The sequence below is a fragment of the Rhipicephalus sanguineus genome, chromosome 5 (assembly GCF_013339695.2).
Source record: "Rhipicephalus sanguineus isolate Rsan-2018 chromosome 5, BIME_Rsan_1.4, whole genome shotgun sequence".
Taxonomy (NCBI): Eukaryota; Metazoa; Arthropoda; class Arachnida; order Ixodida; family Ixodidae; genus Rhipicephalus; species Rhipicephalus sanguineus.
This window is the reverse complement of record NC_051180.1, coordinates 22,340,867-22,353,256: the sequence shown is the minus strand read 5'-3', so window position 1 is coordinate 22,353,256 and position 12,390 is coordinate 22,340,867. Positions and strand designations below refer to the sequence as shown.

Genomic DNA, 12,390 nt, shown 5'->3' with positions numbered 1-12,390 from the left:
ATGAAACCGATTCCCACAACGCGTGAGATCTGCACAATTTTTTACTCTTCAACCACGCTATATTACATATGTTAATGTGGTTCCTTCCCGACATGAAGCTTGTATAGGGTCTTTTTGCGACGGCGCTTTAATCACCGGCATGGCTCTGTGGTAGAATGCTGGGCTCTCAAGGAGTGGGTCCAGGTTCAAACCCTGTTCCATCCTGGATATTTTTTCTGATATCGTTTTTTTTTCTTTATTTACTTTGCGCGAAAGTGGTTACGGACACCAGCGGCGGCGGCGGACAACTATGGTGCCAAAAACGGCAGTTGCTGGGATCTCATAACAGCTTTCGCTATAAAAAGCGGCAGCTTGTAGTTGATTCCGGCTTTTCAGCATAAAAACAATTGCGCCAGACCGAAACAGACACACTAATGAGCAACTGAAACGAATACTGCTGAGACAACTTAATGCGGTTATACACCGTCTGAACATCAAAGTGAATAAGATGAAGGGAAAGGAGATGGGGGGGGGGGTATCTACGAGGTTCAGTGGCGACATTTAACAACATTGAAGCTCTTTATTTTTACGGGAAATACGTAGCAATATTGTTGTTTCTTAGCCGTTGTGTTTGGACGTAAGACGTCATTCTCTATACTGTTCACCGCTGACTACTCACCCCTTACCGCCAAGACTAACGACTAAAACAAACCTGTCGGTTAAGGAGGGCTCCGTTAGAAGCTTTCTCAGTGAAGTGCTTGCTCAGATGAAATGGCGTCTAACACTTGACCTTTATAGGGTGGGCACCGTATCGGAGCGCGATCAACTGCACTCAGGTTCGACGTTCCTAAGCAGCATTCCTCCTCTCATCCCAATAATGCTTTTAGCAGTGAAAGACAAAGGAGGGCCCCGCAGAAGATTGAAGGAGGAAAAAAAAAGCAAAGAAAGGTAAAACAGTGAGCGCCGTCCTGTAGGGTCAGGCGAGACGTACAGAGAGCGACGGAGAGCGAGAGTGGAGCAAAAACACTCGTGGTCCTCATGGGGCGGGCGGGAGCGTGAGACCGGGATGCGGGGGCTCCTAGCCGAAGAAGACCAACTCTTGAGCACCTTGAGAAAGCGCGCTGTCGAGACGGGCGCGGATCGAAATCTCCCCCCACCGCCCCGCAATCGGATCTCGTCAAGCGGACCGGAAAAGCAAGCACCGGGGAGAGAATCTTCGCTCTTCTTCTTGTACTTCTTCGGTGGCCGCCGTTGGGACAAGCCCACCCTTCCTTCCAGCGGGCGCCTCGTGAGGGCGCGCGCACGCGAAGATAGTCCCCTGCCGCCCGGCACAGCCCCGGCGCTCTGCCACTAAGGCCGCTGCGCGCATCGATCCCGGTACGGCACGCACGGTTCCGGGCGCTGCAGCAGAGGCACGTTCCGCTGGGCGACGCGCGCGCGCTCCAGGGGGACACCACGCGGTCCATACTTCGCGCCCCACGCGCCTCACGCACTCGCGTTGCTGCTTGGGAGGGCGGCACGTCGTCATCCTCCCTCAGCGCCGCCTGCAGTGTCGGGATCCCCAGCTGGGACAGCGGCGGCGCGGTTGACAGACAGACCCGTTAGCCCGTGCCGGAGCAGTCCGTGCGCGCTTCGGACGCGATGGTGAGACGGACTTCTCTTCTAGGATCACCCCTGGTGTCCTGCGCGGTGCGCGTTCTGCTGGGTGCAATGCTGGTGCAAACTAGGATACAGGGGCCGGCCAACAAGGAACAGCCGTATGGTGAGTCGGCTTTGGCAGTGGCATTGTTTTCTGTACGTGAATAAATCTACTCTACAAACACTAAATAGAAGAGACAGCTGAATAAAGAGAACGAGAATGCTCTATCATATCAAGTTCAGAATTGTACAGGCCTGTTTGTGACTGCTCACGTGGTACTATGCATAGCGAAAGTGATGGCAGCATAAGTGCACTGGAGCGAAAAGGCGAGTGGTACAAAAGACATGATGAGTAAGAAATGTTAGACCAAGTTATGCACATGTGCGATAAAGGTGACGTCTATGTGCACATTTCAGGGCTGACTGCTCGGATAGCCTTCAAAGACAAAAATGTTTAGATGTAAAATTAGGTTGAAATAAAGTTTACGAACAGCACAGTATGTGTAGTTATACCTTGTTCTGCTTTCGTATTCTGCCATCTATTCCGATTTTGCTAAGCGGGATTAGCAACTACGAGACATCGTACAGTTCCTTTATAGGCCACAGTTCCTTTGAGTCAGTGGCTACTTTTATGAAATACCGCGAGAAGCATGTGTATATGCATGCCCGACAACAAATAAAGTATAGTAAAATCTAGTCTCCTTGTCTGAACGAGCCATTAGCCGATGTGGTGCAGTGGATATGGTGCTCGCCTGCGGACCCGAAGGTCGCGGGTTCGATACTGGTCGCGGCGATTTCATGTCAGTGGCAGCCAAATGGTAGAGGCCCGTGTACTATGCGACGCCAGTGCACGTTAAAGAACACCAGGCAGTCGAAATTTCCCGAGGCTTCCGCCACGGCGTGCTCATGATCATGTCGCGGATTTGGCACGTAAAACCTCGGATAATAAGGATTGTCGGAACGAGAAGGGTTGCCCAAAATGATCTTCTAAAACTATTCGTGCTGTGGCTATGTCGTCCCCGCTTTTCGCGTCGTCTCGTGTGGCAAAACATAAAGCCTGTCGTGGGAAATCAATTCCGCGCAGTGCCAACGCTATAACTTGAGATAAATAGTGCTGCGCGAAGAACGAATTTGTGTGTGAGGGACAGAGATAGAGAGAGAGAAAGGATGGAGGAAAGAGGGGGAGGTTACCAGAAGACAAAATTCAATATGCTACCCTACACTGAGGAAGATGGTATAGGGAGGCTCAAAAATAAGGGAGTTGAGAGAGAGTGTTAAACATGGAGCACAGATAGGCACGTTCGTCGAAATGAACGCACCTAGCAGGCCTGAATATGAAACTTTTCTCTGTGCCACAGTTTTAATACGTTCATATACATGCATTGTTTTAAACAATGCATACTTTTGTTTAATTTCAAAAGTTGTATTTTTATTTAAATTTATAGTAATCTCACTCGAAGGGTGGTTTAAAAGCGCGGAAAGGCCTCTTGCCGCACCTTCAAAGTCTTCGACTCAGCGACTGCACACACACATGCAGACTTGCGAAAACAGCCATAATTTCCTTAGAGGAAAGGACTTCATAGGCGGATTTTAAGGTAAACAGTTCTCTCCAGAATTTGTTTTGTAAATACGCGGAAGCTTCAGGCACGTGCTAAATCAACGCAAGTATCTCACTATAAACTTAATGAAAGGTTCAAAAATCATTTTTATTACGTGGGGCTACTCGCTTTCATTCAAAGTTTTCAGAGGAAGGTTCTTGCGCCCTTTTCTTGAATCATAATATGACCGCTGTTTGAAGTAAAGCACCGCGACCTAGTTCCCGACATCAGAAGGCCACATAGAATGAGTCATTTCGACGGCTTCGAATAACTAGCTCTCTGCTGCTACCGAAACCCCAAGAGAAACAGCGCCTACGTCCATTTATTTTACAGAAGAAAGCTTGTCCTTTATTTTTCTTATTTTTTTTTGTTTGAGCTTAAACGAGTTGTTATGTGCTCGTGCTTGGGGGCATGCTCTTCTGGAAAGTAGTGCAAAACAGATCGGACGTAGAGCTGAAGCTGACTCGACAAATAGTGACGTCACACGTCAGATCTACCAGTGTACAACGGTGGCAGAACAAGAAAAGCCTCTGACTGGCGCCATCGTTTTGACGAATGGACTTGCATTCGCCCTGACGAAATTCATCATCCTGTTGAAATGTTGGCTTGCTACTGAGACGTACCTTATTTATCAAATGTTGGTCACTCTGTGCGTCATATTTCATGTTAACAATTTGCATTGTTCGAACGAATTTATAAGTATCATGTGGCTGTCGCACGGCTTTACCGAGTCTTAAGCTTGGTGCATGGCTGGGTCTTTTAGAAGGACGCAAAAGCTTTGACCTAAAATGTTAATAATAATTGTTGGTATTTCACGCCTCAAAACCCCAATATGCATATGAGGGACGCCGTAGTGGAAGGCTCCGGAAATTTCTTTCTTCCACCTGAGGATCTTTATTCCGCGCCTAAATCTAACTGAACGGGCCGCTAGCATTTCGCCTCCACCGAAATGCAGCCGCTGCGGCCGGGATTTGGTTCCGCGACCTTAGGGTCAGCACTCGAGCACCACGACCGCTAGACCACCGCGGCGTGTTTCATAAAATGCCGGGCTTTTCGGAGTACCCGTGTGGACTATTATGACTTTAAGCATTCTTGAGGTCTAAATAATTAATTTCATGCGTCTGGTGTAAACACAAAGTGGGGTACTTTTATCTCGATTCTCTGTTTACGATGTGAACCCGCAATAAAAAGATACCTAATGGAATGTGCATTAACAATTCATGGTACAAGCAAAACAAACTCGCTGGGCGAGGAAGCGCGATCGAAGAGTGCTCTGTTCTTGTCGGGCTCTTTTTGTTATTTCGTTAGCCTCCGTAATGGTCATTTGTAATGTTTGTGACGCTGGAAATAGTTGCGTCGAAGGAAGATAAGTGCCATACGCCTGAATTTTATTCAGGCCAGTTCACTTGTTTTTATGATCAACGAATTATGTGACATACAAAGGTCAGGCGTAATGAGTACTCTCAGGATATAATGAGTGAGTGAGTGAGTGAGTGAGTGAGTGAGTGAGTGAGTGAGTGAGTGAGTGAGTGAGTGAGTGAGTGAGTGAGTGAGTGAGTGAGTGAGTGAGTGAGTGAGTGAGTGAGTGAGTGAGTGAGTGAGTGAGTGAGTGAGTGAGAACAACTTTATTTAAAACAGACCCCCACCCTGGTCTATACAAGTGAGGATCGCATAAACGTGCAAGAAGCGATGTTCTGAGCCATATGCGACTAGTTGATGATTTTAAGACCGCGTGTAGGCACAAAACAGAAGAGGCAAACAGAAGAGGAGGAATTTTGCCTTTCCAGCGCTTCGAATGTAAAAGAAGATTGAGAAAGCGGCAGATAGAGAAAAGACGACTAGAAGAGAGTAGGCGAGCAAATAGATGAGGGCAGCACAAAGTAAAACAAGGCTAAACAGCCGGGAAACTTGCGTCTATAATATGCTCCCTGTAGACATGCTGGGGAATGTTTGTCTGTCTCCGAGTTCCTCAAGTACGCACTTTTGTAAGGCTTAATGCATCTTCAACGCAAGCTAGTTCTGGCAGCTCACAGACTTTTAGGCGTCTGTGAACTCTAGACGTGACCCCCAAAGTGCTTGTCACTTTGGAAAAAATCTGGAGCAGACCCTAATCCCTGACTTCGATGTCTGGTATAGAGTGGTACACGCACGTCGGTGTTTGTTTGTCCTGGTGTATTGCTTTCGTTAAGTTTGTGTTTCGTCGCACTGCGTGAACCGATCTCAGAGGCCACGCAGAAAGAAGCGCGTGGTTGAGATAGTCTCCGCCAGGTGCCGCAACGATCCAAGCTGCCCAGAAGAACAGGTTTTGTTCTTTCAATGAACTAATTAAAATCAGTTATTTGAAGGGAAGTTATGTTACGATATCATATGCATGCAGTACATCTCTTTACTTTAACCAGAATCATCAACTGCTTACGCGCTTTAATTATTAAAACAAATTTAACTTTCTGAATATTAGGAAAACCGGAAGTGCTCGACCAGAATTGCTTCGAAGAGAAATAAGAGTGTCACTCGTTGCTCGTGACACTAATAAACTTTAGGATTTCTCGTCCAACTCAACTGTTTTGATGCCGTGAAGGGCGAAAACGTCTGACATGCCGTCAGGGCTCTTTTTCTTTGCATTAGGAAGATTACACAAGTAACACATACGCACCCTTCGTGTACATGAGACATACATTTCCGAAATGGTGCTTCCGGGCGTTGCCGGGCGTTGGACGCGATAATCACCCGTGGAAATCACATTGCCGAAATTTAATATACGGGTGGGAGCCGACGGATGGAAACACGTCGTACTATAGCGGTTGCATAAACAAAAATAGGTGCCTTAAACAAGGCGCGCGACATTTCGAAAGCGCCTTGTGAGCCTTTGCGTATTAATCTTAAAGCGAGATTGTCAGCGACTGAACTCCTTTAAAACTAGCACGCCGAGAATGACAAGGCGCCTTTGACAAATACAGGTCCTCTGTCGAAACGTCGCCAGCGAGTCTGAGGCTCCGATTCCTCTTTTTTTTTCAAGCCTATAGCGCTTCGTCGAAACCTGTGTCGCATAGTGTGTGGCAGGTCCGTATCACACGAAGCACGATGTGTCATTATATCGCGATAAATGTGCAATCTTAAATATCAACAAAGACACGGGGTGGCATAGCGCCGAATAAGTTTCGAAGATACGTTCCTATTTCCCCCAAAACTCTCAATCTCAGAAGTTTCCGTCGGTGAGATGTGAAGGAGTGTAGACCTTAATTCACTAATTAATTGCGCTGACCTCCAGGGCAAATGTTAACGCTTGAGCAACCGAGATTTCATTAGCAAATTACCAAGAAAGCCAGCGAGGTCCGCACGTGCTGAGCGCAACCGCCTGTCAAACGTACGGACCCCTGTGAGCAGTGGCCCGTTTCAGCATAGCGATACTTTATTTAGCTCGCTTTGCGTTTGCCCTGATTGCGCTGTGCGCTGGCTCTTAAAGAGTTTAGCGGGCTCACAAGGAATCGCAATAACTTTACTGCGAACATAGTCGCGTCGCTTTCATCAGCGCAGGTATTGAAACATCTTAAATGAAATCGATTTTAAGTAGCAACGTCTTACTACGGTACTTAAAGCTACCCAACTATCAACAAAAAAGGGCGGACGTTGTTATAACTTGCTTCACCGAGCAGGCTTAATATGGCTGGCGTCGGAGACTCTTCTGGAGCAGGAAAGCGTAGGCACGCCACAAGAACGTGTATTTAGATACAAGACAGCAAAACACTATAATACAATACATAATATTACAAGAACTAAACAAAGCCACAAGTACTCAAATATACCGAAGGACTACACAGGGTGCAAACGTTCAGGCTCTGCAATGCTGTTGCGTTTGCGTCCCTTAAGGGCGCGTTAGACGCGTCGTGACAGGGGTCTTACCTCCTAGTCTAGGCGCTGAGCTGTACCCCGCATAATTGGACGCAGAAAATAACGCCTTTTCCCATCATTTCCAAACCACTCCGAAAGAGCGGCCCTCTCAGCCGCACCAGGCCAGCTGGACAAGCGACCACTCCCAGAGAACGAAATCCTAGGGCCCTGGCCTACCCGGTCTTCAACCAGAGCCCGTCTGAGGGCGTTGTCGCGGTTTCTTCGAGAAAGTGGACTGGATGACAAACTGTGATTGTTGGCAGACTATGTTGGTGTGTAGCACTTGGACGGTGCTACAGTCATCTCTGTTTTGTTTGTTTCGTCGCCTGCGTTTCCTTTTCATTTATTTTTCTCTCTCTCTCTTGTCGCCTACTGTCGTAACTTTTTTTCCTCTTTCATTCTTTTACACCACCCTTTCCCCTTCCCAAGTACAGGGTAGCAAAGCGAAGGCTTCCTCTGGTTAACCTCCCTGTTTTTCCTTTATAATCCTATCTCTCTCCAAATCACTATATAACTCCTAGAAGTTGGCGCGTGATTTAGGTGTACGTCGCACAGTTATTGGCCTCCAGAAGGTTTTACATCCGTCCAGGCGAACGCGTATGCACCGGCCAACACTTCGTATCCGTCTGCTTCTGCCGACGTAATGTGATGATGATAATGATGATGATGATGATTATACCCTGATGATGACAATTACATTGGGCAACTAGTTGGGGAGAACTGCCACCTGAGCATAAATATCATGCTACAGCGGCTTTGTCGCGCTAGATGACTGGCAAAGGCTGAAACCGCATTGTCTGCAAAAGTCGATGAATTATTGAACAACATTTGTATAAGGACCTGTCACACAACGAAGCAGGTACAACCAATGGAGTAGCATTGTAGGAAGTGATTTAAGGTGAGGTGGTGGAAAATACGGAAAGGAAAGAAAGAAACGCGAATGCACATGCTGGGCCGCGCTGTAGCTTATTTTTGTTGCAGGGGCTTTCACACTCTGAAACATTGTTTTCGTTGGCCAAGGCTGGACCGCAGCGTGAGAGAATTACTATAAAAAAACAACAAGAAAACAAGAAAGACGAACACGATAGCTACAAATTACGGAATATGACGCTCATTGTGAATAGGGCTCAAATTGTCTTGCAGCTTTTATAAGCCAGAGGTTTTATTAAGAATTCGGGAAATTCGAAGTATTTGTTTCTTTTTTGTCACTAGATGTCATAGGCGTCACTATGGGGGGGGGGGGGGCAGCCCCCCCCTCCCCTAGTCACCTAAGAAGAGTGATGCGCAAAGTCTGCCCCATACATTGATGTAATAGGCAGAGGGGGCACCGCGAATAACCTTCGCCTCCCCTGACGGGATACCTTGCGCATGTCTATGCTAGTAGCCCACCCATTTCCAAAGACTTAAGGCCCGAACACACGTACGCGTTGCAGCGCGTCAACGCGTACGTGTGTTCGGGCCTTTAGAACAGTATTTCTTGTACACCGCTGCATGCAATCGCTAGCCCGCCCTCTTATCATTAATGCCGCTGATTTTTACTAATCACTTGCGAATGTCGAATATGGTAATCTGTGAAAGAGTTCCATACCTGAAATTTATTTCCTGACGTCAGTGCAATATTTCCCAAGAGTGATTGATATGGGGCAACACAAGACAGGTTACGAAGCCTCACCTGTGTCTGATCAGCAATTACAGCTTGTACGTTAAGAGATGTTAAATGTCCAGGAGTCTATTTTTTCAGTGCTCAGCTACCAAAAATGTAAGCTCCTAAAGAGAGGCAGGTATTTTTTTTATCGGACCCCGCCTGAACCTTGAGGGCACGAATATCCAATAATGTTTTAAAACCAGAACTCTGACGTTCAAACTATGTAAGGTTTAATTTTTCTTCTAGATTTAGGAAAGAAAGAAGCGTCTAGATGATTTTCTTAACGAGACGACCATAATCGATGAGAGCGGTACAAAGAAAGGAGATTGCCTAAGAGATATTAAAGCTCGTGTACGCGGAAACATCTGTCTTCAAAGAAAACTTCGTCTAATGGAAGAGAATAAGAAAGCGTCAGCAGGCTGTGCGTCACGTCTGCACTGTTAATCGCGCCGACAGACAAAAGCGTTTGTAAAATCAGAACTCGAGGCCAGCCAGTGGTAAGGGACAAGAGCTTGCCGTGATGAACGGCTGCCCGTCTTCCGCAACGTTCGGAGAGCGCGAGCTTTTTTTCTCTTGCGCCACCCGCCGGACGTTGCGGTAAAGCGGCCGCCCGGAAGCGAAACAAGTCTCCGTCTCGGCGCGAGGAGCGTCCCGTGTAAGTGAAATGGAGCAAGGACCGCCGTGATTACTGGGTGCTGGCGAAAGGCGCGCCGTGCGCTCAGCACGGCCGCTGCTGCCGCCTTCAGCCGGCCACTGCGGAGCAGCGGCGGCGGACGAACAGCGAGCCAGATTCGCCACGCTGCGGGCCTCATTTGCAGAAAGCGTCTCTCCTTCGCTGTTAAAAGTACGCTCTCGCGAGCACAGCCCCTCGCCATCCGCTACCCAGTTTCGTACGTCTTTGTGTCTGGGCGTCGCCGCGATACCAAAACGACTGGGGATGGCGGAGACAGCGTCAGCCCGGATAGGGGAAGAAGGGAGATCGCTTTACAACTTTCCGTCTCCCTAAATGTTTCTTTTTTGGAGTTAAAAACTTTCCTCGGAGAGAGCGCGCCACATCGATTTCGAGCAGCAGTCGCCACCGCGGTTGCTGTCTGCGCTGATGCCGACGTCGGTGGTGACGGCGGCAAAGAGTTGGCGCTGTCCAAAAGTGGCTCCGTGCGCTCGCTGCCCGCGAGAGAGCGTGCTCGCGGAAAAGAGGCCGCGACACGACGCACTCGTGGGAGATAGCTGCTCACGTTGCGGCACGTGGCCTGTCTCCAGTGTCGCGGCCCACTGCAATTAGGAGCTCTCCGGAGGGGAAGAGGAGGAACAGGAGAAGGAGAGGAGGAAGCTGCGTGGACTCCGGTCGGATGCGTCTCTTCGGCCGCCGGCGATCATTTGTCTTGGAGCGTGAGACCAGCGTGTATGTTTGTATTGCGCCGCGTTTGTGCCGCTTTTATAAGAACATTTATTTTTTTATTTCGAGCCTCTCACTTTGATGGCCATTTGTTGAGCAGAAGGGCGCGAGTCAGTCAAAGTATTGCCCACTTTCTCTTTTTTTGCTGGTTTCCATCGGTCGGCTCGGTCGGAAAATCGACGCTGTAGCCGCCTAATGCGAGCAGAATAACGGATGAACGCTATTTTTGTTGAAACAACTGCTCGGACCCGCGTCGCTCTCGCCCCCATCTCTTTCTCGCAAAGTGTAGCGTTAATGCGCTCACTAAGCGACTCTTACCGCCTGTTTTCCTTTTTTCTTTTTGTTGATTTTTTTGCGTGATCTTTAGCACGGTTGCTGTGTCTAGGCAAAAAAGATTTCACTTTTCTTTTTGTTCAGGATATTTTATGCAAAAACTAACCTCCTTTCGAGCTTTTTTGTTGTTGCGTTATATGGTATTTTATGGCACAAGAACCAGTGGTGGCCAAAGAGTGCCATTTCGAGCTTTTTTGTTGTCTTGTTAATTAGGTTACAGCGCCGAAGCTTTGCGTACGATTAAATTGACGCCCATTTCGCTTGGAGAAGAGTCAGTAAACTGCACGAGCAGAAGAAAGAAAGAAGAGTGGTATTGAAGAATACTCCACCACCTTTAAAAAGAATGGTGTTGCATTGCTCCGATATAGACAAACATATTTCAATTTTTTAAAGGAAAATACCTAGATTCACAAACTAAATACTCGGCACTTCTGTAGCGTCTACTGTCCGTTTTCATATAACCGTTTTTCAATTTTGCTTGCTTAAACTGTTGTAGAATTTGGAACGGTGGACCAGAGGAAAAGGTTCGAGCCATCGTAAGCGCATAGACATGTCACTACGTTCGGCACGGCGGTACAGTGGTTACGGTACTCGGCTACTTACCCGAAGGTCACGGCGGTCGCACTTCAATGGACACGAAATGCTAGAGGGCCTTTGCGATGTCAGTGCACGTTAAAGAACACCAGATGGTCCAAATTTCCAAAGCCCTCCACTAAGGCGTGCCTCAAATCATATCGTGGTGTTCGCACGTCAAACCCCCGCTATTATTACATGTCATTTACTCGGGGGTTGTCGACTATTTACATGGAAGGCTGTTCGTTGGTCGAACTTTATTAGTAGTCCTCAGAGACGCGACAATCACGCAGTGGGCTCCTGCCACGTTGTGACGGGCAGGCTAAGCCTGACCGTTGCATCGTGGGCTCTCCGGCTGTGTTTATTATTTTTTATCGTACTGTCCTGTACATGCCATTGGGCTGTTTCAGCAGTTCATTTTATCAGCTTGAACATGTCTTGTAGATGCACTTGGGCTTTCGGTGCGTAAAAAAGTAAACAAACGCCAAAGGAATACCGGAGTAAAATCGAGGCGGCCTGTACAACAAGCACGGCAAGGACGGTGCTATATTTGCGGCAATTACTTACCCGAAGGACGAAAGCAAGTTTTACCACAACACTCAAGCAAGAATACGGGAAAGACATTAGCCCGTATTCGCAGAGCGCGGCTAATGATAGGCGTGCGCCAGTAATCTATTGCTTCTTTATTAAAAATGATGTGCGGCCCACATATCTGGAACTGCTGACTGCACGCTGGGCTGCTATTCTGGCTTAGTTTTTTTCCTTGCCATTATCTGTTAGCGGTGATAATGCGGGAGCTAATAACTATGCAGGAATCGATAGACAGCTGTGTTGTTGACAGTCGATACCACAGGTGTGCGACTGTCCAGACATGCGACGGTTTTAAAATTTGGTATCAGCCGTAAGAGCCTTGCAGTGGGAAACGAAGAAATCTGGAACTGGAGTAAATCTCACTATGTCATTTCTTTATAGGAAAGAGCAAAGGTACGTGGTAGAACACCCCGCAGCTCGTCAGTAATAATAGATGATGTTAACAATGCGACTAGTCGGAAGGAGGGCAGCTTGAAATACGCGTTTTAGCTCTTGAAACCTGGCACATTAGCATTTGTGACACTTTCTTAAACATCAGGTTGTAAGTCGGCTATCGAAAATTACCACAACTAATTGCGGAGCGCATTTTCGGCATAAACAATAAAAGTAGCCGAAGTACGGTCCATGTATGCTGTTGAACAAGGCCTGCTGGCCAGTTAGAATGAAGACCGACGATGCTCAGATGTATTAGGGTGAGGTTTTACCGCCATAAATAGCTTGTTGCAATGTGGGTGTGTTCTAGGAGTTGG

The 12,390-nt window shown here is 47.7% G+C and overlaps 1 protein-coding gene across 1 annotated transcript in view; it reads left to right on the top strand.

The window, feature by feature from the left end:
* The first annotated feature begins 1,528 nt into the window (after nucleotides 1-1,528).
* The window catches only part of LOC119393351 (hemicentin-2), a 138,518-nt gene continuing 127,656 nt past the window's right edge, over nucleotides 1,529-12,390 (top strand). Inside the window, exon 1 of the mRNA XM_037660325.2 lies at nucleotides 1,529-1,741. Within this exon, the coding sequence (XP_037516253.2) occupies nucleotides 1,621-1,741 (121 nt within the window). The 5' untranslated portion in view covers nucleotides 1,529-1,620. The remainder of the gene's footprint in view (nucleotides 1,742-12,390) is intronic.